Source organism: Mastomys coucha, unplaced genomic scaffold (genome assembly GCF_008632895.1).
Source record: "Mastomys coucha isolate ucsf_1 unplaced genomic scaffold, UCSF_Mcou_1 pScaffold15, whole genome shotgun sequence".
NCBI lineage: Eukaryota > Metazoa > Chordata > Mammalia > Rodentia > Muridae > Mastomys > Mastomys coucha.
The window spans coordinates 114,632,106-114,660,046 of NW_022196897.1; the positions used below are offsets into that span (position 1 = coordinate 114,632,106).

The 27,941-nt window shown below is 45.8% G+C and overlaps 1 protein-coding gene across 1 annotated transcript; it reads left to right on the top strand.

Annotated features, from left to right (window-relative positions):
* The first annotated feature begins 459 nt into the window (after positions 1 to 459).
* On the top strand, positions 460 to 27,857 carry Ttl (tubulin tyrosine ligase). Its single transcript, XM_031371862.1, has 7 exons — positions 460 to 831; positions 4,129 to 4,207; positions 11,562 to 11,794; positions 17,042 to 17,177; positions 17,757 to 18,026; positions 22,865 to 23,008; positions 27,019 to 27,857. Exons 1-7 carry the CDS (start codon positions 675 to 677, stop codon positions 27,131 to 27,133), a joined length of 1,134 nt encoding a protein of 377 aa, XP_031227722.1. The 5' UTR covers positions 460 to 674; the 3' UTR covers positions 27,134 to 27,857.
* Positions 27,858 to 27,941: the final 84 nt, after the last annotated feature.

Consider the following 27,941-nt stretch of genomic DNA (forward strand, 5'->3'; position numbering starts at 1 on the left):
ACCTTAGAACTTTAGTTTTTATTTATTTTGAGACAGGGCCTCTTGTAGCTCAAGCTGGCTTCGAACTAAGTACCTGACGACGACCTTGGATACCCAATCTTTCTTCCTCTACCTAGTGCTGGGATGAGAAGCGCACCCAGATGGAACCCAGGGCTCAGTGCTGACTAAACCAACTGAGCTATATCCCCATGCCTGGATCTTTTGTTTCACCCACCAAATCTGATTTTGAACTAGGTGGAAGACCCAGGCAGAGGGCGGTAAGGGATATTTGCGGGCTATGTCGCAGCTGTAATCATTTCCCTTGGTCTCTCCTCCGCAGTTTGCTACTACTGCAGCCACATTTGAGCCCCATGCCACCGGCCACTCGCTGAGTGGCGGCCGGGGCGGGCCCTGCTTGGGAGCTCCAGTGGCAGAAGCCCGCAGACCTGCCTTGAGCGCCGCGCGGAATCACGGTCGTGGGCGGGGCGCCGGCGGTGGGCGCGGCGTCCCGGTGGCGCTCGCCACTCGGGCGGTGGCGCGGGCGCCCGGGGCAGACACTAGGGTGATCCGGAGGCGCGGCCCGGGAAATAGGCGGACAGCGGGGCTGAGGCTGAGGCTGAGGTTGGGGCAGTGTGCACGCGAGGCCGCCGTGCCTTGCACTCGTGTGGCGGCTGCGGGGCGCGCTGCCCATCGCCATGTACACCTTCGTGGTGCGCGACGAGAATAGCAGCGTCTACGCCGAGGTCTCCCGGCTGTTGCTGGCCACCGGATACTGGAAGAGGCTGCGGCGGGACAATCCCAGGTTCAACTTGATGCTGGGGGAGAGGAACCGACTGCCCTTCGGGAGACTAGGTGAGCCTTCTCCTCGTGACCGCTGCGCGCATGAATCGGAGAGCCAGCGCTTTTGTTTTTTAAGGTCATTAATCTTCCCCAGGCGCGAGCTCGCCCTAGCAGATCTAAAATGGGTCCAGCAAGACCTAAACCCGTAGCTGGATTCGGAACGGAGTCTGGGTGCGGTTGCCCTGTCTGCTGACAGTGACCTATCCCTGCACCCGGGGTGTCGGCCTGGTTCCCCAGCTTCCCTGGGCCCGCATCAGTCATCTTGCAGCTTTCCGCCAGCGAGGATTCCGCCCGGTGTGGTGTGGGCGTGGAGGGGGAGTTGTGGTTGAAACCACCAAGGTTTGTGTTACTCGGAGGCTCATATGAACCGGCAGGGAATGTGGGGAAAACTCACTGACTTACCCAAAGCAGGAGCTTCCAGAGAAGCCGGGGCGTGGGGAGCTGTTCCATTTTAGACCTTTCCTTTTAGCTGCACCAAGTGTGCATTCTGTGCATCTGGTGATGTTTCTTTACACGATCTTGGATGACTTTTGCTCTCCTCATCCACATGGGCGCAGCTGGCTTGGCACCGCTCTATTCGCATACTCTCATGTAGGAAGGGACAGCAACTCCCTTTTATTTTTATTTATTTTTTTAAAGATTTATTTATTTTATTTGTATGAGTACACTGTAGCTGTACAGATGGCCGTGAGCCATCATGTGTGTGGCTGCTGGGAATTGAACTCAGGACCCTGGTCCGGCCGCAGCTCGCTCCAGCATAATTCACTGTAGCTGTCTTCAGACGCACCAGAAGAGGGCGTCAGATCTTATCACGGGTGGTTGTGAGCTACCATGTGGTTGCTGGGATCCGAACTCCTGAGCAGTCAGTGCTCTTACCTGCTGAGCCATCTCGCCAGCCCCAGCAACTCCCTTTTAAATGACGTAATCTGGAAGTTGTCCTGATGAGTTCAACTAGCATCCCACAGACTTGAACTTGGTCTCATGGTCCCTTTACTGCATAGTCATCTAGGGAGGGCCTGCCTCTCTCTGGGTAGCTGATTCTTTTACAGAAATTCACTTGGGGTGGGATCATTTGTATACCAAGGACAGAAGGGGAGGGGGCCACCTCTACTTTAGCGAACACCCCAGGAAGTAGTGTCCCCTCCTGAAGAGGTTTTTCAGAAATAGGTGTGGTCAGAGATGGATGAGGCTATACTGAAAGCAGTTTGTTTGGAACTAACTGGCTATTTGACAAGCTTGCATAGGGCATTTGGATGACATTATATAGTCATAGCAAGCTATGATGGCTTATGGAATGAAGTATGTTAAGGCTTAGTCTTACCGAAATAGTTCAGGGACGACTTTTTTTGGGGACAGGGTTTCTCTGTATACCCCTGGCTGTCCTGGAACTCACTCTGTAGACCAGGCCTCGAACTCAGAAATCCGCCTGCCTCTGCCTCCCAAGTGCTGGGATTAAAGGCGTGCGCCACCACCGCCCGACTTTTCATTTATTACACAAATTTATACTCTAAGATGGCGACTCCGTGGAGTGGCGATTGGAAGCCTCAGAAGTCGCAGACTAGAAACTGCTTAGAAACTGATGTCCTGTGGTAGCCGGATTCCTCAGGAGGGCTCAGCGAAGAAAGTCCCACAAGACTAAGTTCCCTGAGAGGAGTGCAGGAGCGGCTGACTAGGTAGTTTCTCCTTACTTTATCGCTTCCCTTCTGACTTTCTGGCTCCTCTTGGCACTTGACAATGCCTGGTGGTAAGAACTTAGGTAGAACACACCAAAAGGCTCTGGCCAGCCTGGGGTCGGGGTGGCTGGCTTTGTCGGTATACTGACAGATAGAAACCCTTTGGGGTCCCAGTCCAGAGAAGGCAACATGCATTTAGCAGATGACCAGCAGACATCTTATTTTTATGGAAAAATATCCATAAATAAAAATATCCATTAAAGTGGTTCTACCCCCTCGCTCTTGGGAGTATTCTCTTTTTGTCTAAAGTGGACTGCATAAAACCAAGGAGAAAGCACAGAGAGTCAGAGTCAGGCGCTGGGAGGCCGAGGCCAGTGGGACGAGAAGGTACCAGGTCAACAGACTTGGGCCTGTCTTCCCAGGGAGATTGTGCAAACCAGATAATGTCTGAAATTTCTGATTTGGTTGTGTGCCATGGTTGGATTTGTTATTGTTTCCTTTGACACCCAACTCAAAGTCTGTTTTTAAAATCTTACTTTTTGTTGCAAAGCATTTTGTTAGGGGTTAATTTTTTTAATACAATGTATTTTTGTTGTATCTTTTTATTTCTAATCATTTATCTGTATCTATTTCATTTTATCATGTTGGTGCTTGAACCCAACGTGGGGATTAAACCCAAGGCCCCACTTAGGCCAAGGATGCACAGTACTGCTAAGCTACACTCTAAGCTTTCAGTTGTGGTTTTAAAAGGGTTCCTGTAGTAAGAACTATTGAAATGTCTCCTCGTGGGATAGTACAAAGAAGTTCTGGGGGCTTCTGATGGTCTTTCCAGCACCTCCTTTCACTTCTTAGTGGCTTCTAGAAGCTCCTTGAAGTAGATGGCCCATACTCTGCTGCCTTCTTTGATATTTGGATGTTGGGATGGATGTGTGGCTGCATTCAAGTAGCCTTGCTCAACAGATTACAAGCTTATGTGTATTAAGCCCAGAGAGGACTATGCTAAGGGCCAACACGAGATATGAAATAGAAAATATCCAATGCCCTTCTAATAAGAAAAAGGGAGCCACATCACAGCTGACCTGCAGGTCAGTATTAATGTCTCAGTATTGAGAATAGATACTGAGAGGAAAAGGGACCTTGGGACAGAGAAACAAAAGTACTCCACGCTTAACAACCAGCCTGAAATGAGAGACAGGGAGGCTGGGTGAGACCTGAGAGGCAGGGGATCTGGGTAAGACATGAGAGACAGGGAGGCTGGGTGAGACATGAGAAGCAGGGGATCTGGGTAAGAGATGAGAGACAGGGAGGCTGGGTGAGACCTGAGAGGCAGGGGATCTGGGTAAGAGATGAGAGACAGGGAGGCTGGGTAAGACATGAGAGCAGGGGATCTGGGTAAGAGATGAGAGACAGGGAGGCTGGGTGAGACCTGAGAGCAGGGGATCTGGGTAAGAGATGAGAGACAGGGAGGCTGGGTGAGACATGAGAGGCAGGGGATCTGGGTAAGAGATGAGAGACAGGGAAGCTGGTAAGACCTGAGACACAGGGAAGCTATGACACATCTGTCCTGCACATTCTGCTACTGACATTGTCACTTGGCACCTGCTGTTTCCCTTCTGAGTCTCTTCTTTCCTTGTAGGTCACGAGCCTGGGCTGGCACAGCTGGTGAATTACTACAGGGGGGCGGACAAACTGTGCCGCAAAGCTTCTTTAGTAAAGTAAGTGTTCCCGAAGACCTCCATTTTTGGTGTTTTTATATAAATGGTTTAGCTTTCATCCTGAAGCACTTAATCCAAGATAAGGGATTATTGTAAGGAAAAAGAAAGTCTTTACTGTTTTAAAACCAACCGATATAGCAGGGCTGTGGCCTCCTCTAAGTTGCTTTGATTACAGTTTAAGGCATTGCTGTGTATCTCTTAAAGCCTGGCTGTCTCCTAGGTGATGCTCCCTAGAAGCAGAGCCTGGCTCTCAGGAAGGGAGTTCCAGTGTAAGTGATTTCTTGGAAGATTTTCAAGGCAAACCTATCTGTAGTCAAGGGAGGCAGGGTAAAACAGGGCAAGCCAGGAGTCAAGCAGAGGGATAGTTTTAGCTTACCCCTGGTGTTCTGACATGGGTGACAGACACCTCAAAGTCGCCACATCCTGAAGCAGAGTGACTGAGCATCTGCTACAGTGTCAGGTGCTCTTCTGCTCTTTCTCGGCTCATCTAGAAACTTTCCCATCCTCTCTCATTGTAGGGGAAGGGCGGGCCGTGGGATAAGTTGCCAGGCATTTCTGGTCCCCGGAGAAGAATGTACAAGCTTTCCCCAGAAGACTCTCAAGCAGCTAGGGATTCCTGAGAAGATACTCAGACAGAGTGCCACATGGTCATCTCCACCACCCCTCTCTGAGCCCATAGGGGTATGGCTAGATATCACAAGGATGGTACTATAAGGTAGAATTGAGTAGTGACTGAGATCCAGGGTCAACAGCTTGGGGTTCTCCCTCAGCTCGCTGAAGAATCCTATTAACAGGCAAATCTTATTATCCCTCTAAGCCTGAGTACCTCCCTCTTAAAGCAATTATGAGGATTAAACCAGGTGATGTGTAAGAGTGGATGCAGCTCAAGGGCCTGAGACCTCATGGGGGTTTGGCCTTTAACATCTGTGGGTGTAATGGTAGTAACTACCTAGTCTCGTTGCTTTTAGTACTGTCATTTTCAGATGGAAGCTCTTGGTCTTGCTCCTAAGGTCAGGGCTATGGTAGGTCTCCTGGACTCTTTCTCTGTAATCCCTAAGCATGTCTGAGAAGTCAAAGAGCCTTCAGGTAAAGAGGCACTAGAAGATGGGACTCCATGCAAAATGCTCTCTTTCCTTGCTAATGTTTCTTTTGGACTTAGGGGGTTGGGCGCTTCTCATAGCATCTCTGTTTTTCTTCGGATGTGCTGGTTCTGGTATCTTTCCCATTTCTCTGGGATGGGTTTTCATGATTTAGCATCAGCTCCTAAAACAGAGGGAGGCTTCCTGAAGTCTTTGTATAACTGTGTTTAGAATGTAAATGGCCAGGGCTGGGGAGATGGCTCAGTAGTTGAAAGCCCACATACTGTTCTGCCATAATACCTGGATTGGGATCCCTCACCCATGTCACACAGCTCACAACCACCTCTGACTAGCTCCAGGGCATCTGCAGCCTCCTCTGGCCACTGTGGGCACCTTCACGTATTTGAATGTGAGCATGCCCACACAGACACGTGAAGACAAAAGTAGAATTCTGCTCTTATAAGTAGAGAAGCAGAGGATGCTATAAAAATAATAGTGCTTTGCATATTTGCATATTCAACAGCTGTAATGAGTCAGAATGCAGGGCTGAAGTCATGACCAGTTCTGCTACCTTAGACAGCACCACCCTGAATCCCAGTGTCCCGTTTGGAAAATGGGGTTAGACAATACCCAGTCTTTGAGCCACAGTCACATAGGATATTATCTGTAGTGGCATCTTGAAAATGGTGACGTGACCTGTGCTGGGTGACTGTTGGGACTATTAGCAGCAACTTCCATTGCTCTCCGAGTGTTCTACAAGGCACTACAGCTGGCTGGCTCCCTTTTGCAGTGTATATCTCTGCTGTGATTTTGTATGGGTTGAAGGGATGCTAGTTAGAAGTGTTATCTCCCTCATCTTGTGGGCTAGAAGTGACCGGAAGAAGGAACATGTCAAAGGTTCAACATAGAACCCCTGCAGGCTCTGGGAAGCCCTCTCAGGCATGCCTGGCCATACTGTTCCATTTGTACAGACTAGAACCTTCCTTGCTCAATATCAACTGCCATGGCCTTGGAGTGTATGTTATTTGAAAAACTTTTATGTCCACATTAACTACTCCAATGATATGTCATCTCGTTATCTTAATATTGGATTTAAAGGGGTATTGAACTTACTGAAAAGTAACTTTCAAATTTTTAGTTTGTTTAGCTAACATTCACAACATAATTGCAAGAAAATTTTTCTGCATTTTGTTACATGATAAAAATATGTAAAATCATAATTATTAAGTGCTATGAAGCTGGATAATACAAATTGTCATACCTGTATGGGTAGATCATAAAGTTTTTTCCTTCCTTGAGCTGTAAACTTAACTCATATGTGTATAATGTGAATTTATGTGAGATTTTGTATAATACAGCCATTTAAAAATCTAAAAAATATTGAATGAAATAATGGCTTGCTGGGTGAAGATAATGACCTGGCAAGTATCTCTACTTCAAGAAGATATTAATTGAAGTTAATATAGGAAAATGCTTTCATCTCTCCCTCAGAGTCCATTGGCAGAGAACATTCATTAAGTTCACTGTCTTCTGTTTGATTTTTTTTTATTTCAGTGGTTTCCTGAACTGGTGATTCATCCTGACATGACATTTGCAAGTGGCCCCTGAGCCATTTGGGCAGCTGCAGCCATGATACTTTTTATAGAGTGAGCCTCCGAAAACTGAGAAAGCAAATGTTTCCAATTTGTATCATCAGGTGCAGGGAAGCACATGTTTCCAATAGGTATCAAATGCTGCAGTGGAGTTTAAAAGGGGACATTAACATGCCAGCAAAGCCACATTTTAACCCAGCCTTGAAGTTCTGTCTGTTATAACAAAAAGTAATTTTTACATGTAGATGAAATTCTTTGATAGATACAAGATATTAAAAGATGCCTACATCATGAGTTCAACATTGTTTCAGCCAGTGGTTCTCAACTGGTATGTCTCGACCCTTTGAGGGCCATATATCAGATATTTTGTATATCAGATATTTACATTATATTTCATAACAGCAGCAAAATTACAGTTATGAAGTAGCAACAAAAATAACTTTATGGCTGGGGGGTCACCACAACGTGAGGAGCAGTTTTAAAGGACTGCAGCATCAGGCCGGATGGTTTAGGCCAAACTTTGAAAATGTTTTTCTGGATAAGCATAACCAAAGTATTAGTTGAGCAGCATCTGCTTATGTCATAACTTATCTAGGGCTAAAGAGAACTTTAATATTTTAAGATTTTTCAATTTATTTTTGATGTTAGAGCTTGTAGCCAATGGCTACTTGGAGCTTAACTATAAAATTGGGGAAATAACTGTCTTAGTTAGGGTTACTAGTGCCATGATGAAACCCCATGACCAAAAGCAACTTGGGAAGGAAAGGGTTTATTTGGCTTTGCTTCCACTTTGTAGTACATCATGGAAGGAAGCCATGACAGGAACTCAAATAGGGTAGGGACCTGGAGGCAGGAGCTGATGCAGAGGCCGTGGAGTGGGGCTACTTACTGCCTTGCTCCTAATGGATTACTAAGTCTGCTTTCTTATAGAACCTAGGACCATCAGCCCAGGGATGGCACCACCCACAATAGACTGGGCCCTCCCACATCAGTCACTGTAATTAAGAAAATGCCTTACACCCAGATCTTACTGTGGGGACATTTTCTCATTTGAAGCTCCTTCCTCTCAGGTGACTCCAGCTTGTGACAAAATGACATAAAATTGGCCAGTACACTATCTTTTCAAGTTTTTTTTATTTAAAGTAATTCATTTCATCATCCATCCACGCACAATGGCTTTCTTCTTGTGTAAAAAATATAGCTGTTTTAGCGCTGACTGAAGTTACAAGTTTAGGTCCTGTTAAAAAGTTGTTGGCAGGCCATGGAATGCGTGGCTCCATTTTAGAGGGTGTTCCTGAATATTCGAGTCCCTGGGTTCTGTCCTCAACACAGCAAGGGAAAAAAATTGTTTAAGAATGTTTGGTTCAAGGATTAGAGAGATGGTCAGTGTTTAAGAGCACACACTTTCCATCCAGGGCTTGGAAATTTGGTTGCCAGCACCCACAAGGGCAGCTCACGATCATCTCTAAGCTTCAGCTCCAGGGGATCCTACATCTTCCACTGGAACATACACTCATATGTGCACATGCATGCGCGTGCACACACACACACACACACACACATACAAATATTGTAAAAAAAATATTTCTTAAAAGGATGATTTGGTTAGGTATTTATGATCTCAATCACGAATATCATTGATTCTTTCTTGACAATGGAAGGAAAACTGCTCATCTGCTTCTTCTTCTCTAAAAATGTTGCCTTCCCAAACAGACTGTTCTTTCATTTTACTATGCCACAGGCAGAGCAGTTGACTCTGACTGTGGATTTGTATGACTGTGGGCCACGTCTTTCCCATTATTTCATTTACTTATTCATTTTTTTCCCTTTACTCTCCTGGGCAGCTTCTTAGCTTCTGTGCTCCTCCTTCAGTTTCTTAATAATATACCTTGTTTTATATTTTAAAACTGCTATTATTATTATTATTATTATTATTATTAATTAGTGTTTGGCATGCATGTATATGTGTACCACATGCATGTAGTGCCCAAGAAGGCCAAAAAAGAATGCCAGATCCCATGAAACTGGAGTTCCAGATGCTTGTGAGCCATCATGTGGGTCCTGAGACCTGAACCCAGATCCTCTGTAGCATTAAGCCTACAAGCCAGTACTCTTAACCACTGAGCCATCTCTCCAGCACCAATATTTATTTTATTTTTTCCCAATATGTATTTTTAAACTAGAAAAATATTCAATCTTAGATGCCTCTCATGATACACATAGCTTACTAGCTCTGCTCACTATATAATACATACATAACATTTCATCCATGCTCAAAAAAAAAAAAGCACTGCTTGAGCTGAATTAATCTGTTGTTCCTGGATAGAACAGCAAAGCTTTTGTGTGTACTTCTAGAAACAACACTGGGGTGTGACCTGAATGTAGCAATACAATAATAAAGGAAATGCCATCCTGCTAAATCAATAAAGTTGTACTTACTGTAAAAACGTTATTACAGTGCATTGGTTTTCTGGTTAAATTTAGATGTAGTTTGTAGTTTGCTTCCTTCAACCCAAAGAGACTAAGAAATCAACAAACTTTTAGCTCCCTGCATGCACGCTCCCTGGTTGCATGTTCAGCTCTACATCACTGTCCCTTATGGTCATCATGGGTCACATGCAACCACTGAGCATTTGAAGAGTTGGCCACTCAGGAAGTAAACTTTTAAATCCTGCTTGTTGTTAAAATGGTTTTATTTGAATGTGTGTGTGTGTGTGTGTGTGTGTGAGAGAGAGAGAGAGAGAGAGAGAGAGAAAGAGAGAGAGAGAGAATGCAAATATGTTTGTGTATGTGCTGATGACATGTGTATTGAAACCAGAGACTAACCCCAACCCTTACTAACCTCAGGTGCCACAATTTACCTTTTTTTAAAAACAAACAAACAAACAAACAAAAAAAACCATGTTTTTGCTGGGTGTGGTGGCGCACGCCTTTGATCCCAGCACTTGGGAGGCAGAGGCAGGCGGATTTCTGAGTTCGAGACCAGCCTGGTCTACAGAGTGAGTTCCAGGACAGCCAGGGCTACACAGAGAAACTGTGCCTTGAAACACAGTTTGAGACACTAGGCTAAGCTGTCTGGCCAGCAAGTCCCAGGGATCTGTGTATCTCCCACTTCCCCAGCTCTGAGGTCACCTCCCAGCATGCTGCTTTCTGTGGAAGGGGTTTGGAGATCCATCCCTGACCCATAGCCTGCACAGCAAGCACTTTACCGACTGATTTACCAAAATCCCCAGCCATTTTGTCTCAAATCTTAGTTTGAGGTGTTGTTGTTTTTGCCATTTGCTCAGACTGGGTTTTGTAGATGACTCTGGATTCAGAACTCACATGAGCAGTTCTGTTCTGGACAGAAGAGGGATGAATAGCCACTTCAGGGAGGCCTGTGCATGTCCTCAATGCCTCCAATTCCTAGGGCTGGGTTTAACGACACTTAGGGCTCGGGAGTTTGGAGCTTGCACCTGTCTGGGTCTTGCACATTTGTGATATAGGAACTTTACTTCTCTATGACTCAGTTGTTCATTTGTGAGGATCTAGAACCTCCAGCTCTAGCTGTGACTGGAGAGTGGGTGTGCTGGGAATCCCTTGTGCCATGCCCGGGGCCTGATATTATCTTCTGTGGTGTGTGTCCTTCTGGGAACAGGAGGTATTTCCTTAGGTCCACTCCTATCCTGGGTCCCGTTGGAAGGATTCCTTCTTTATCCTGTCAGGACAACAGCCTGAGCTAAAATCAAGGGAAAAAGTACTTCAAATAAACTGCTTAGTGTTTGTATGAAGTTAAATAGACTAGGAAGTTTCCCCTAGAGCTTTCTTCAGCTGGACCAAGATAGTATTTTTGCTAGTTATTCAAATACTTTCCTCTCTTCTCATTTTTTTTTCTTGTAGACCAGGCTAACCTTGTATTCTAGAGATCCACCTGCCTCTGCCTCCCAGTCCTGGGACCAAAGGCCTGCTCCCATTTTTTTAAAAAGGTTTTTTATTTACTTTTTAAAGATTTATTTATTATTATACATAAGTACACTGTAGCTGTCTTCAGACTCACTAGAAAAGGTCAGATCTCATTAGAGGTGGTTGTGAGCCACCATGTAGTTGCTGGGATTTGAACTCAGGACCCTTGGAAGAGCAGTCAGTGCTCTTACCCACTGAGCCATCTCACCAGCCCCTGCTCCCATTTTTATTTGGATCTAGCTAGTGTAGCATTGATTGAAAGGTGTCAGTGTAGGGCTACATTGAGTTTTTAGAGAGATACATTTACAAAAGAGCTAAATTCTGAGTCTTGTGGATTTTGTTGTTGTTTTGTTATTTCTTTGCTTGTTTGTTTTGAGCCAAGGTCTCTTGTAGTTCATGCTGGTCTCCAGACCTTGAACTTCTGACCCTTCTTCTTCTGTGCCCTCAAATACTAAGATTATGGGCATGTGCCACCAAGGCTGGTTTATGTGGTGGTGAGGATTAAACCCAGGACCCTATACTCCCAGCCTACAATGAGCCTTTGAATTAACCAGGACATGGCTTTGGAATCACACCAGAGAGTGTGATGCATTAGAAGCCTGTCCTTGGAGGCTCAGAGTGAATACAAAAGAAAACTGACTGCATCTTAGCTTCTGGAAAAGCTTTGGGGGGAAGCATCGGCTTTTCTGAGCAAGGTGACAGCTCACTGAGAACAGACACTGACCCTCTGTCATCTGCCAGGCTAGTCAAGACCAGTCCGGAGCTGTCTGAGTCCTGCTCGTGGTTCCCCGAGTCCTATGTGATTTATCCAACTAACCTCAAGACGCCAGTTGCTCCGGCGCAGAATGGCATCCAGCTTCCCGTCAGTAACTCCAGGACAGATGAGAGAGAATTCTTCTTGGCTTCTTATAATAGAAAGAAAGAGGACGGAGAGGGCAACGTTTGGATTGCAAAGTCATCAGCTGGTGCCAAAGGTAAGTTACCGTTGCTGCGCTCTCTGTCACGGGCAGGATCTTCCTGGGTGCTGTTCGCTGGCACACTAGGTTTCAGCGCTGTTTCACTTCTTTGTTTTGAGGGTGGGGCTTGTAGATGCTCGTGTAGAGGTCAGTGCACATGCGTCTGGTGTTGTTCTCTCCTTCTCCACCTGGGTCCCAGGGATTGAACTCAGATCATTAGGCTTGGCAGCAAGCGCCATTGCCCACCGAGCTATCTCATCACCAGTCCCTACTGATGGATGACTACACGCAGAATCATTAGTCAGAAGATTGTGCCCAGAAGATTTTTTTTTTATTCTGAAAAAAAAAAAGATTTTTTTTTTTAGATAGATTCTCATGTCCTGGCTAATGATGACCTGGAACTCCTGGCCTGCTGTTTCCATCTGTCTGAGTGCTATGATTGCAAGCATGCACTCCCGAGTTTGGTTCTTATTGGGTTCTGGGAATGAGATCCCAGGCTTTACATATGCAAGGCTAATATTCTAACTACTGAACTTTAGCCCTGACTTTTAAAGGCCTTATGTCACCTCCTGATGTTTATTGCCCGAGTCTTGACTTTGAACTCTGGAATCAGTGGGATGCTCACTGTCTCTAAAAAGCATTACAAATGCAAAGTGGCTGACACGGAACTCTCCATGTCCTTTCCAGCTTGTCACCCAGCCCGCTCCTTCACATTTCCTATTTTAATGCATGATCCCACTATTCACCCAGTCTAGGAAGCTTCAAATCTCAGATTCCTCCTCTTCTTTATAATCTATACCAAGTACATTAATGTCTTTCCAGGGCTACCTTCAAAATATGTTCAGGATTAGGTTCTTATATTTCTATCACTCCCATTCTGGATCAAAGCCACCAGTCTCTCTAGCCAGAGGCTGCAATGTGACCCTCAGCCAGCTCTCATCTTGCCAGACAGAGTGATGATTTAAAAACACAAATCTGATTATGTTACTTCCTGATCCATTTAGGGTGGCTCTGGAGTCTTGATGGGAGCCCAACCCACTGGACACTTAACCAGGATCTCTGAAGCCATCTCCCATACTTGGCCTTGCTCACTGTGCCGTAGACACAAAGACTGCCTTGGATCCCTCAAAATAGATAAATTTGATTCTATACCTAGAATGTGTCTCCATCAACTCAGACATTGTCTTGTCAGAGAAGGCTCTTCTGGTCTAAAATGGCCCCATGCCCATTACTTTCTGTATCTTTAACCTGCATTGTTAATGTCTTCCCAGGTCTGTATCATAAATCCTGGCCATTCCCACTACACATTAGAAGCCCCACATAAACACAGACTCAATACATGTGTGGAATGGATGCCCTGAAAGGAATAAGGCTCATAGTATCAACTCAGGCTTAGGCTCAGGAGAAGGCTCCTAATGCAATAAATACAGGTCTCCCCCATAACTACTGTCATGCACTCTTTTTAAAACCATTGCATCTTGAATTTATTTTTTTATAGTTTGGAAGATCATATGGGCATTGTTATTCATTTCTGTCCCTGGTCAACTGAACCTTAGCTTCTTTTCTACCAATTATAGGACAGGAAAGCATTGCTAGGAATCTCCCAAAAATGGGTGAAGTAAACTCTTGCCAGAAGCCAGGGGCCTCACCTGCTTCTGCTTCTTTCTTGTAACTCTGCCTTTTTTTTAAAAAAGAAGATTTATTTACTTTTATTTATTCGAGTACACTGTAGCTGTCTTTAGACACATACCAGAAGAGTACATTAGACTCCATTAAAGATGGTTGTGAGCCATAATGTGGTTGCTGGGAATTGAACTCAGGACCTCTAGAAGAGCAGTCAGTGCTCTTAACTGCTAAGCCATCTCTCCAACCCTGTAACTTTGTCTTAAGTACTATCTTTTAGTTTGGTTCTGGTCGTAAACTGGGGACTTGGAAGAGAACTAGGCATCTGTGGTATTCTAGATTGTGGCCCAAGAGTTGGGGGCTCTGGGAGGACATCATTGGTTCCTGGGCCCCACGCAGCAGGAAGTGGTAAACAGAGAATAACATTTTGAAGAATTTTGTTTTAAGGCTTGAGGAGATGAGTGGTGTATATTAGCATTTAGCAGGGTAGGAACTAAACAATGAAATTAATAGAACGAACACGTGGCCGTTATGCTTGTTAAACAAGTATTACCTATAGCTACCATATATGTGCTACTGTTGGCTCAAACAGCACCAGGGCAACCTGTAACATTTTCCTCTTTTTGTCTAATTAAAAGGCTCTTTTCTTTCAGATATAAATTGATCACAACCATGCAAACTATGAAGGAGAAGATACACTCAACACCCAGTCCATCATGTTTGTGAATTCAGATAAAGCACTCTACTATTTAGCCTAACTTAAAAAGCTACAATTTTATACCTGAATTATGTTCTGGTTTTAGCTTGTATTACCATCTGAAAACCATCCTCTCAAATCTATGTCATCTCTCTCAATGCTCAACAACTTGTACTAATGATGAGTTTGTAACTACTCTTTAACCCTGTCAGAAATCTGAGAATGACTTAAATATACCTGAACGTATAGGAAACACAAAACACAGCTTCACATAAAAGTCACCTGAGTATGTGATCAACTCCTCATGGGGGCAACCCCTCTTGAGGAAACAGAATTAACATCAGAATACAAACAGCACCAGGGCAACTCAGCCAAGGAAAACCAAAGACTTAATTCTTATCTCATCATGTGATTGCTTTTAGTTTTGATTGCCTTTCTTCATAAGTGGGCAAGGCCTTGTTAATCCTTCATGGTCCATTGGTTCATAAAGACATGAAGAAAGCAAAATTAAAGTACAACTCCACTTGTACTTCACCCCAGTCAGAATGAGGTGCTGAAGAAGGGCGTGTGTAGGCTCAGGAGTCTGGAAATGCTAGGAGGGTTAGGAATGGTCAGAAAGCCCCCGCAGAGTGAAGACAAGCTGTATCCAGGGGCCACAGACCTCAGCAGAGGAAGAATGCTAGGTCACCTAAACTGCTCTGCAGGTTTACCACGTTCCCAGTTAAGAGAGCAGCAGGATTTTCCTAAAGATATAAAGTTTCTAAAATCCACAAAGCACAAGCCATAGAGTATGTTCAATGATCTTAAAAAAAAATAAAGTAGACTCACTCACTCTGCTTATTAGGTGACATTAAGGCATATTGCATCACTGTAGTGACCAGGACTCTGCATTATGTCAGACGGACAGAAGCAGGAATCTACAAAACAGGATTGAAAACTCAAAAGTGGATCCAAACGTATTTGCCCACCTGATTTTTGACAGGGGAAAAAGGCATTTGTCTTCATTTCCTACTGCCATGATGAAATACCCCGGCCATACAACATAAGGAAGGAAGGGTTAACTTTAGCTCACAATTCAATGCACAGTCCCATTATGGGAAGTCAGGAGAGCAGAGCTTGAAGCAGTTGATCACATTGCCTCTGCATTCTGAAGAAGAGAGCAGGGTGTGCATGCTGCTCTGTCCCCTTTCATCTATACAGTCCAGAATCCCCTACCCAGAAAATGGTCCCACCCACAATTAAGTTGGGTCTTCTCCCTTCAGATAATGTATTCAAGATAATCCCCCTGTGCACAGTGCCCAAAAGCCCAGTTTTCCCAGGTGATTCTAGAGTTCATCAAACTGACAATACTAGCAGCTGTCAATAAAAGAAAGACATGGCTGGGTAGCTCATTGGGTCAAGCACTTGCTGGGCAAGCATGAAGATCAGAGGTCAGATCCCCAGAACCCATGTCAAAGCCAGGTGGGCATGGCAGCTCTCCTGTCATCTTGGTGCCTGGTAGCAAGGGCTCCCTGGAGCTAGCTGACTAGCCAGGCTTACTGAAATGGCAAGTTCTGGTTTCAGCCAGAGATCCTGTGTAAATTAAATAAGGCCAAGAAGAGCGATTTGAGAAAGACACTCAACATCAACCCTAAGCCCCTGCATGCACGCACACACAGAGTACATGTGTACTGACATGCACATGTGCACCCCCCATATGGAAACATTCATACACACATGCATATTGCATACTTATGCACATGCAAAAGTAAAAGAATAAACTCTTCCACAAGTGGTGCTACATACAGGGCATAGTCACAGAAAAGACATGAACCTGTCCTCCGACATACACCAAGCCAAATCTAATTCGTAGTTCCTGTAAACGGCAGAAGTAAAATTGGGCGAGAGACTGGCAAAGAAACTGTAAACATGATACCAGTACGCGTTAATCCGAAAGATCAAGGACTGAGAAAGTAAACCTCACCAAAATAAAGCTTGCTCTGTGAGGCCTCCTTTGAAAACGTGGTGCACCATGAAGACACAAGTGGCCTGTGCCGAATGGTGCAGCTCATAGGAATGTGAGGAAGATGAAGCCTGTAGCGACAGAGAGTTAGGAGTTGTGAGGAGCTGGGGTGAGGAAGGAGAGATGGCTACAGGATTCTGAGGGTGGGGGGATGATGAAAATGTTCTAAAAACAGATTCTAATGACAGTTGGGGAACCCAAGTATACTAAAAACCATCGAATTGTATGCTTTACAAGGCTGGATTTTTTTTTTTAGTGTGTTGTATTTCGATTAAATTGTTTTAGGCCATGTCGCTTGTCATAGTTGATGGGGAGTTTCCATGCCTTCAGTCTTCTCTAATGAGCTGCATGCAGGGCATGCAGCTTTATGTCTGTGCCGTCACCCTGATGCTCTGGTGTCCTTGCCTTCCTGGCATTTCCATAGGGCATCATCTTAAAAGAGAATTTGGTGATTACAGATCATAATCCTTATAACTGGTACCTAGTGACAGTGATATCTTAACCCACTCAGACACTGTATCTATAAAACTGAAATTTGGGGCCAGAGATATGGTTCAGCTATAAAGGTGCTTGCTGCCAAACCTGACAACCTGAGTTCAATTCCCCAGGACCCACACGGTCGAAGGAGAAAATCCAACTTCTTTGGCCTCTACACAAGCAGTATAACATATACATATACTCACAAAAATATAAATAATTCTAATAAGTTTGTTTAAAAACCTAAAACTTGGTAAGTTAGCATTGAGAACACTCTATGGAGAAGTTAATGGGATGACCCTGGAGAGGGTGAGAGACTGCAGGAGGGGAGGGAGGGTGGTCAGGTAGATGGTCGGAGGAACAGGCCAGTGAAACCCTCCTGTGCATTTTTGTTTCTCTGGCTTTGGTCAGGAGCTGTCCCTCTTGGGATGAGCTGGGCTAGCATCCATGTGGATTTTGTTTGCAGGCGAAGGCATCCTCATTTCCTCAGAGGCGTCGGAGCTCCTGGATTTCATAGACAACCAGGGCCAAGTGCACGTGATCCAGAAATACCTCGAGCACCCTCTGCTCCTCGAGCCCGGGCACCGAAAGTTTGATATTCGGTAATGTTCAGAGTCCACAGCCTTCATGACTGTCATCCCTTCAGAGTGGTAGGGCTGCTTAGATTATGGTGCTGGCCAAGATCTGGGAGGCAAACATGGCAAGAGGAGGTATCATTTGTTAACCTCAAACACATCCATAGCCTTCAAAATTGTCTATTTTTACAAGCAACTCAAGTCTCTCATTAGTTCTGGTGAAATACTTCATTTGCCTCATTATGGTGCTAAGCCATTATTTTGGCTAACGTGATTTGCTTCATATAACTTTAGAACCTTCTCCTTTTCTATACCGTACCATCCTTACAAATAGTCAAGGTGTGTGCCAGGTGGTTACAGACACATTTAATCCTGGCACAGGAGGTAGAGGCAGGCAGATACCTTCAAAGGAAGTCTCTAACCCAGCCAGGGCCTCACAGCAGGACTCTGTCTCAAAGATAGATGGATGGATGGATAGATAGATAGATGGATGGATAGATTAGATAGATAGACAGATGGATGCGTGGATAGATAGATAATAAATCAGGGTGTTAAGGTTATATATAAAAACCTGGTATCTGAATAAGAATGTATGTTGGCTTGCAGAAGCTGGGTCCTGGTTGACCATCAGTATAACATCTACCTCTATAGAGAAGGTGTGCTGCGAACTGCTTCAGAACCATATCATGTTGATAATTTCCAAGATAAGACCTGCCATCTGACCAATCACTGCATTCAGAAAGAGTACTCAAAGAACTATGGGAAATACGAAGAAGGGAACGAAATGTTCTTCGAAGAGTTCAATCAGTACCTAACAAGCGCTCTGAACATTACCTTAGAAAGTAGCATTTTGCTGCAGATCAAACACATAATACGGTAAGCTCATTGTTAACTTTCTGATTTGTTTCTTCTTGAAGGAACTCCGGGTGTTTACGCCTTTTAGGGAATTGTCCTCTATTTTTCTTTTTTGGTTTTTCTTTTTTTTCTTTTTTAGATTTATTTATTATTATATGTAAGTACACTGTAGCTGTCTTTAGACACACCAGAAGAGGGCATCAGATCTCATTATGGATGGTTGTGAGCCACCATGTGGTTGCTAGGATTTGAACTCAGGACCTTCTAAAGAGCAGTCAGTGCTCTTAACTGCTAAGCCATCTCTCCAGCCCCTCTTTTTTTGGCTTTTTGAGACAAGGTTTCTCCGTGTGGCCCTGTCTGTCCTGGAACTCACTCTGTAGACCAGGCTGGCCTTGAACTCAGAGATCCACCTGCCTCTGCCTCCCAAGTGCTGAGATTAAAGGCGTGTGCCACCACTGCCCAGCTACTTATCACTTCTGTTATCTCCTACTGTCTGTTCTTTGAGAAATGTAATTTGTCTTTCTTCTACTAGTTATTTAAGGGGAAAGGTTGGATAATCAATTTGAGGCTAATACAAATTGTAAACTTATTTAAAAGTAAAAAGAAAGACAGACAGACACAACAACAAACCATGCAGTGTCTCAATTTTTCTTCTGCTTTCTACAGGTTATACGAGGCTATATTTATATTTTTATCATATCAAAATATTTTTAGCCAGGCAGTGGTGGTGCATGTCTTTAATCCCAGCACTTAGGAGGCAGAGGCAGGTGGATTTCTGAGTTTGAGGCCAGCCTGGTCTACAGAGTGAGTTCCAGGACAGCCACAGCCATACAGAGAAACCCTGTTTCAAAAAAACCAAAAAACGAAACAAAACAAAAAACAGGAAATAACAGAATTCCTACACCGAGAAAATAAAATAAATATGCAGAAGGAATCTCTACTCTAGGAGCCTTTCATTGGGCACCTCTGCGCCCCCTGCTGGCTGATCCATGTAGTGTAGGGGTGCTCTCCTGTATGATGCTCACAACCATCAGGTTCTCTTCTTCCCCAGCCAGCCTCCTGCTGACTCCCACTGTAGTCAGAAAGGGGTGCACTGCCTGCAGCTTCAGTCAATGAAAACCCTCACTGAAGTTACTCATCCTAACCTCCTAGCAGATCAAAGGTGTAAGTTTGTGTGTCAGATTGCAACGCTTGCATTTTTATCCCCTTTCACTAAACTTCTGACTTCTAAAAATTATCATATTTTAGGGAACTGGAGAGATGGCTCAGCAGTTAAGAGCACTGACTGCCCTTCCAGAGGTCCTGAGTTCAAATCCCAGCAACCACATGGTGGCTCACAACCATCTGTAATGGGATCTGATGCCCTCTTCTGATGTGTCTGAGGACAACTACAGTGTATTCATATACATAAAATAAATAATTCCTTTTAGAAAATTACATATTTTAAATATATTTTAATCAAAACACTTTTAAATGAGCCAGGTGTAGCGGTGTGTTTACTGATCTTGAGGCACCAGAAACGGGGAGAACGGAGCAGACACATGGCCAGGCTTACATCTCATGCCACAGTCAGCTCTGTTCAGCATATCAGACAATTTATACTCTGAGGGTTAAGAAGAGTCACCTAAATAGAGTGTACAGTCACAAGGACAAGCCGCACGAAGGAAAACCATGCTTTTCCATAGAGGCATGTAAACAGATAACAATAGCCAGATGTGATGTATAATCTAATATAAGCTCCCTCCTACCCACTACACCTGGGAGAAGCAAGAAACCAGAGTCCAAGAATAATTCTGGGTTTTGAGTAAATTGAGGTCACGAGATTCTTGTCTTCTTGTCCTCAGAATTCTCCTCACATGAGTCCATTCTTGGATGTCTTTAATCCCAGCACTTGGAAGGAGAAGGCAGATGGATCTCTGAGTATGAAGCCAGCCTTGTCTACATAGAGTTCCAGGCAACCAGGGATACACAATGAAACTCTGTATCCAAAACAATGACAAGAAAACCCAAAAAAAAAAAAATTCACTTAAAGTATTCTTTCATAGAGAAAATGCTTTAAAATGTTTAAATGTTTAATGCCCTTTCTTCCCTCTCCCATGCCTGATTTTGTGTATGAGGTTTTGTTTGTTTGCTTGTTAGGCAGGGTTTCTCTGTAGTTCTGGATGACTTGGAACTCACTCTATAGACCAAGCTGGCCTCTGACTCAGGGACCCACCTGCCTCTGTCTACCTGAGTGCTGTTGGGTTTTTGTTTCGTTTTGTTTTTTAGATTTTTTTTTTAATTTGTCTGTGTGTGCCATGTGGGTGCAGTTGCTGGCTAAGACCAGGAAAGGGCATCAAATCTCATGGGACCAAAGTTACAGGTGGTTGTAAGCTGCCCCAGTGTGGGTGCTAGGAACTGTACCTGGGTCCTCCACAGGAGCAGCAAGCACTCTGACCTGCTAAGCCGTCTCTCCAGCCCATTGTTTGTTTTGAGATAAAAATTTACATAATTTAGACTGTCCTTGAATTCAAGATCCTCCTGCCTCAGCCTCTTGAGTGCCAGGGTCACAGTTGTGCCATTAGACATGGGCTATTAGCAGGTGTTGGTGCTACAAAATGAAACTGTATGGTGGCACTTTCGTACATGCTTATACCGTACTATGGTTATACTCACCCCCTCCCCATTTTTCCACCTTACTAGTCTTTTTAACTCCTAAGTAGTATATGTGTGTTTATTGGCATCAATGGTAAAGAATCAATGACATACTAGTTCATAAGAACAATGTTTATTAAATTTACTAAATCATGCCTAGATCTGGTTGTGGTGACATACTCTGTTTGTTGAAGGAGGCAGAGGCAGGGGGATCATGAGTTGGAGGCCAGCCTGGGCTACACATTTAGCTGAGCCTGGTGGCATAGGCCTTTAATCCCAGTATTAGGGAGGCAGAGACAGGAAGATCTCTGTGAGTTTGAGGCTAGCCTGGTCTACATACGAGTTCTAGGACAGTCAGGACTACATAGAGGTCATGCTGAATATCTTATGTAATAATCTCTATGAACAGTCTAAAGGCTAGGTAGGAGTAGGTACTATTTCTCCTGACATTATAGATAAGGAAACAAATTTGGCTTAGGAAACACCACATTTGAAAGTGTAGTAGTGTATATCTATAACCCTTCGGAGTTCTCTGAGGATTGCCATCAAGTTCAAGATAAACCTGGTGAGCTCTAGGCCAGCCAGGGCTACATAGCCAGACTCTGCCTCAAAGACAACTGTGCCTGCGACTGTGGCCTGTTTTTAGACAAGATTGGGCATGCTGAGGGTAGTGTGGCAATAGACCTGGCCTGTCTTTAGACCTCCTCTGTTTCTTCAGTATGCTTAAAGTCTCAATGTTTACCCCTTTCTGTGTTACTAAGCTCTTCTAATTAAAGAAATAGTAGTTGGTGCTAATAAGAATTCTGTCATAGATTTCAATATTTAGTCTCGCAAAAAAAATACTTAAATGTTCCATTAGCTGTAAGAATATAGAGAATGTAGAGAATGTAAGAATGTAGAGAAATCAATGCTGCCCAGAATTTTCTTTTTTTTAATGTATATTTTATTTTGTGTATATGAGTACACTGTAGCTCTCTTCAGACACACCAGAAGAGGACACTGGATCCCATTACAGATGGTTGTGAGCCTTCGGGTGGTTGCTGGGAATTGAACTCAGGACCTCTGGAAGGGCAGTCAATACTCTTAACCACTGAGCCATCTCTCCAGCACCCCCATGCCCAGCGTTCTCTCTGCAACTCCTGCTTTACCAAGTGCTAGTCTACTCTTCACGTGTCGAAATAAATGGATGTTGTCTAGGGTGATGGCTCAATTAATGAAGTTGTTGTGGTGCGAGCATGAGGACCAACCCCAGTTCATCCCCAGCACGCATGTCTAATAGAGCCTCATGTGGTGGCTCGGAAACCTAGCACTGGGGATGCAGAAACAAGCAAATGTCTGGGGCTCACTGGCTATCGGTGATTCTCACAAGCAGCGGTGGCAACAGCTAGCAACATCTGCAGTGATAGAGATTCATAGTGGCTTGGTGCTGAGCTGCCTGTAGTGGGGCCTGAGCTAGCAACTTTGACCTGGAACAGGGGTGATTGAAGTCGTTTGATCTATAGCCTTCTTGTCTTAGTCAGGGTTTCTATTCCTGCACAAACATCATGACCAAGAAGCAAGTTGGGGAGGAAAGGGTTTATTCAGTTTACTTCCACATTGCTGTTGATCACCAAAGGATGTCAGGACTGGAACTCAAGCAGGTCAGGAAGCAGGAGCTGACACAGAGGCCATGGAGAGATGTTCCTTACTGGCTTGCTTCCCCTGGCTTGCTCAGCCTGCTCTCTTATAGAACCCAAGACTTTCAGCCCAGGAATGGCACCACCTACAAGGGGCCCTCCCACCCTTGATCACTAATTGAGAAAATGCCCCACAGCTGGATCTCATGGAGGCACTTCCCCAACTGAAGCTCCCTTCTCTGTGATAACTCCAGCCTATGTCAAGTTGACACACAAAACCAGCCAGTACACTGAATCTTGAATAATCTGTTGGTAAATTCATCAATTTAAAAAGACTATTAAGCTGGGCAGTAGTGGTGCGCACCTTTAATCCCAGCACTTGGGAGGCAGAGGCAGGTGGATTTCCGAGTTCGAGGCCAGCCTGGCCTACAGAGTGAGTTCCAGGACAGCCAGGGCTATACAGAGAAACCCTGTCTCAACCCCCCCCCAAATTAATTAATTAATTAATTAATTAAAAAAATAAAAAGACTATTAAGTTGAAGCTGATTTCTATGCATGCTTGGTACAGGATCTCCCGGCATAGCCTTATGTGTTCCTTCCTCCTCACAGGAGCTGCCTCATGAGTGTGGAGCCCGCCATCAGCACCAAGCACCTCCCTTACCAGAGCTTCCAGCTCCTGGGCTTTGACTTCATGGTGGATGAGGAGCTGAAGGTCTGGCTTATTGAAGTCAACGGCGCCCCAGCGTGTGCCCAGTAAGCCCAAACCCTTTGCCTGTGTTGACAACCAGAGATTGGGTGTGCACCTTGGGCAGTCTGACAGGGTCAAGCATGGACCCTTTGATTTCTGTCAGGAAAGCATTGTCACAGTGAGGGGAGTCCTTTGGGAGACGTGATCAATGTGCCGGCCCTTCCTGGTGGGGGCCTTAGCTGGGCCATTTCCCTGTGGTTTTATGCTACCAGGGTTTCAAAGTTGGGTATGGTAGGTTAGACCTGTAATCTCAGCACTAAAGAAGCTGAGGCAGGAGGATCATTGTGGGTTCAAGGCCGTCCTGGGTTATACAGTAAGCCTGTGCTCAGGATGTATGAATGAGATCCTGCCTCCAAATAACAACAAAAACGAAAACACCACCACCACCACCCTAAACTGTTAGAGAAGCCCTGGCACTGTTTTGTTCATGTGACAGATTGAGTAAGCTAGCCTGTGAGTAAGAGAGACTGTGACATTCTAGGGCTTCTTAGGCAGGTGGCCGCACAGTAGAATCTGAGCTAGGATATAAGGCAACAGGGCTCAGTCTCCCCAAAGGCAGTGGGGAGACTGTTCAGGGGACACTGGGACCCTGCTCTATGCTGCAGTGTTTCCTCCTACCCCTTTTATCAAAGACCCATGGCTCCAGAGCGCTCTGCTCTATCCTCCCTCCTGATGTTCCATACCTCCTCCTCCACATGGCTGTGGGGCACACACACACACACACACACACACACAGAGGGAGAGAGGGAGGGAGAGGGAGAGAGAGAGAGAGAGAGAGAGAGAGAGAGAGAGAGAGAGAGAGAGAGAGAGAGAGAGCACATTTTCAGGGCTGCCCCATCCAGGAAGCACCCTTAGAAATGATGGCTCCACCTTTTGTCCCGACGGCTCCTTCACGTCCTCCTTTCCCTGTGGCATCTTTGGAGGAGGGCACCTCCCTCTTACAGAATCTTTCTTCCCTTTGGCTGGTTCAGGCCCTTGTATACCAGGTGGGGCTGACTATAGGGTTCGTGAGCAAGCTGGAGTCTTCTCTTCCTCACCAAGGACCTGGATGGCCTTGGCCTTCTGATCCACTTCCCCTGTGTGTGTTCTTGTTAAACTTCGTAATAAAGCCACCAAACTAGTGCAGCTTCTGGATTCTAGACCCTAGTCTGCACCTGCCTTCCCCAGGTCCTGTGAGGATGTCTGTGGGTCTAATGGGGAGCACCCACCCCTTGTCCAGACTTTTCCATGGCTAGGGGAATGGAGGAGCTGCTGTCTCCCTCCTCAGGAACTGACACTCTATTTCTGCTCCCATGAGCTCAGTCCGTGGGTCCTGTGAACTCGCTTCTAGCCTCCTTGATCCTCTGTCCCTTTGTGTCTGATATCTTCCTTCACTGGGGGAACTTTTGCAAAGAGCCTCCTCAGTGGAATTTCTATTTCTGCACTGCCACCGTCAAATCCTTCCTTCCCAGATCAGCCCGAGAAAGAAAATAGAAACCACGCTTCCTTCCCCTGTGACGCTGCTGCCTCGTCTACCTCTGCTGCCCAACCTATGACAGGACATTACCTATGAAAGACACCATTCCTTATGACAGCTCTTACCCATTGGGTCTTTGTGCCCCTGTCCCTCTCACTCAGGCCTTCCCTGAGGGATCGCCATGTTCTCTATCCAGAGCTTTATTTCTTTCATTGTATTAGTTGTTATTCAAACAGCTGCTTTTTATTTTCTTCATGGAATGTTCACACCATGAGGTCTTCAGCTTCATTTTGGTTTGGTTTGGTTTGGTTTGGTTTGGTTTGGTATGGGATTGTTTGTTTGTTTGTTTGTTTGGGGGTTTTTGGTGGCTTTTGAGTCTTCAAGCCTGGCTCTAAATCATACTTCCTGGTTAACAACATTTTCCACCCACCTGATCCTTTTCTTTTTTTCTTATTATTGTGTGTGCAGGGATACATGTGTCACAGCAGGTGTGTGAATGCCGGAGGGTAACTTTGTGGAGTCAGTTCTCTTCTTCCACCTTTGCACGGGCTCTGGGGACAGAGCTCAGGTGGCCACACGCTGCACTCTGCCTTTGCCTACCCAGCCGATCCACCAGGCAAGCACTCACCTAATTTAGAGTGGCTTGGGTTTTAATTAAGTAGAGACATCTTTGTCTTGTCTCTGTTAGCTAGAAGTGTAATGCTTAAATGCAAGAGATTTCTTTATATTAGGCCCAACCTTATGCCAACCCAGATTCTCCTAACGACATGGTTTTATTTGTGGATCCAGTGGTGTGGGGCTCATGGTGTGAGACACCCATGCCACCCTGAGTCTTCCTGTGTCACTGGTGTTTAAGAGGCGAGTAGGGCTGGCCACCTTGAAACTGGCCTTTGCTCCAGCTCTCCCATGGGAAAAGCTCACGGCGGTAATTTATGTGCGCGGCACATTTTTATAGCCATGGTTCTTGGTGAAGGTGTTACTGGAGATGTTAATCTTCACTGAAGGGCTTCCATGCCTCTGTCCCTTCAGCAAGAGGAGCTTGAGTAATTTGGCTACCAGACTGTTGAAAAATGGGACTAGATTGTGTAAATGGGAGAGGCTAGGGAATTGGGAAGCAGAGAGAGGATGGAGCAGGACAGATGAAGGTCAGCCAGCAGTTGGGACTTCCTAAGAGAGAACATGGAAGCATGGCTTCCTAGAGGCTTTCTAACAAGGTAAAACACATACCTGACAGCCTAGGAGGGAGATAGGGGTGGGAGAGGAAGTTCTGTGGTGGGGGAGGCTGCCGGGTAGACATGTCATTGCGCAGCAAGGATGAGAATGGCATAAGAGGAACTCTTAGCTGGTGGGGTCAGCATACAGCGACTTCTGGGGATGAGAATGGTTAAGACTTGGGCCTAGGCAGGCTGGTCTGCACTCCTGTCCGTGGATCTGGCCACGGGTTCCCAATGCCTCCCGAGTAAGTTGCAGGCATATGAGGTATGTTTCCTCACATCTCTGGCTTCTCCTTGTGCTAAGGGTCAGTTCCAAGCAGTTGGCTCTGGGGACACATGCCACCCATGGAGCCCCTCCCACAAGGCAGTCAGACAGACAACCTCCCCACACTCTGTTCTGAAGAGATGGGAGGGCCCCTCCTTTGTGTTCCGCTTTGGTCCAGGGTGTTAGAGGTCAGCAATGCTGGGGTGAAACCTCCCGTGTGCTGATTGGAACCACGGGAAAGGAAACTAAGACGATCGCGTTTTGTTGCCCCTGGGGGAAGTTAAGCCCACTGAACCACACAACCTTGGGCCTCGGATAGTCTACAATATGCTTGCTCCACATTCAAGCTCCATTTCTCCCATGTATCCTGAGTTCTTCAGTCTTGTTGGCATAGGCTACTGCTCCCTTCTCGCTACCCCAATGTGTGCACCTACACAGCCCCCTTCCCGGTCTCCAGACCCTCTGTCTCCTGCCTCTCCTTCCTCTGCTTCGCTACTCTGTCATCACTCCTTGTCTGACTACTCTTTGTTTCCTGGGTCCCATCTCAACTGTCAGCTCCACAAATCTTCGTTAGCGTCCCTTTTCTCTTAGAAGGTTGATTTTCCTGGATGATGCCTGCCCCTCCATGTACAGCCTCACAGACAGGTGAGCCAGGCTCGTAACTCTACAGAGATTACCTTCTCTCCTAGTCATCAGGAGCTCCTTGTTCCCATGGAGGCTTTATTTTTTGGTTTTTTGAGACAGGGTTTCTCTGTGTATCCCTGGCTGTCCTGGAACTCACTCTGTAGACCAGGCTGGCCTCGAACTCAGAAATCCACCTGCCTCTGCCTACCAAGTGCTGGGATTAAAGGGGTGCGCCACCACCGCCCAGCCCCATGGAGGCCTTTTTAAAAATACTTACATAGTGCCTTACATGTTTTATCTGTGTGCAGAGCCTCTTGTGGGTACTTTATTCACAGAGATGAGTTTTCTAGGGCAGATTGTCACTGAAACACACACACACACACACACACACACACACACACACCATACCCAGCTTTGATGAACAAGCTCAGTGACATCTTTAAAAACTTATTTCAGGAAACTCTATGCAGAACTGTGCCAGGGCATCGTGGACATAGCCATATCCAGTGTCTTCCCACCCCCGGACACGGAGCAGGTGCCGCAGCAGCCGGCTGCGTTCATCAAGCTGTGAAGCACCGGAAGGTACAGAGCCACCTTGGAAAATATGTGGGGTCCTGCTCCAGAGGAATGAGAGATGACTGGACTGCTCCTTATCAAGGCATGCCGGGGAACAGATGTGCAGGAAGAGTGTATGAAGAGGAGGCGGCTGTGGAAGAGCAGCTGAGCTGCCCACAGTGCTGTGGAGACCTTAGGAAGCTGACGCAAGCGACTGAGAGGGGGAGCAGAACACTTCTCTAAAGCGTTCCCTGGCTGGGACCAGGGATTTGTTATGGTGTGATCCGATCCCTTGAGCGGTTTCTGGCCTCGGGTGGTACTGGGAACAGAGCTCCTTCTCCCTGGGAGGCCGTCCAGTGGCCCCTGAGGGGGGTCTTCCCACCTGCTGCAGCTTTAGTGCCTTAGTCTCTGCCCGGTGCAGCCGCCTCACTGGACACAGACTGGACCTTAGAGCATTTTAGATGTTGCCACATGTTCCCTGCACATTCCTTCCGCAACACTATGTCCCCGCTGAACTCTGGACAAGCATGCAGCACAGTCTGTGCTGTGCCCTGGCCTGTCAGTGAAGGCCTCTTGCTTGTTTCCATCCTGGTAGGCTATGAGTGAGCACCTCCCAGGGGTCCTGTGGACATCAAACAGTGTTTGCTGCTCACTGCATGTTTTAGAAACAACAGCAGCAGGCCTGATAATCTGCAAGCATCAAATGAGCATGAGAGAGAGAAAAACAAACAACAAAACCATGATATCTTACTTACTTAAAGGGCTGGGTGGGTGGGTGGGAGTCTCTGAGGTATCTTGAGTCTCGGTTATCTTTGGTTTAACCA

Coding starts and splice junctions, on each gene's coding strand:
- Ttl (XM_031371862.1), top strand. CDS start 675: ATGTACACCTTCGTGGTGCGCGACGAGAATAGCAGCGTCTACGCCGAG. Junction 17,178..17,756: donor CACCGAAAGTTTGATATTCG/GTAATGTTCAGA, acceptor GTTGGCTTGCAG/AAGCTGGGTCCTGGTTGACC. Junction 23,009..27,018: donor GGCGCCCCAGCGTGTGCCCA/GTAAGCCCAAAC, acceptor AACTTATTTCAG/GAAACTCTATGCAGAACTGT.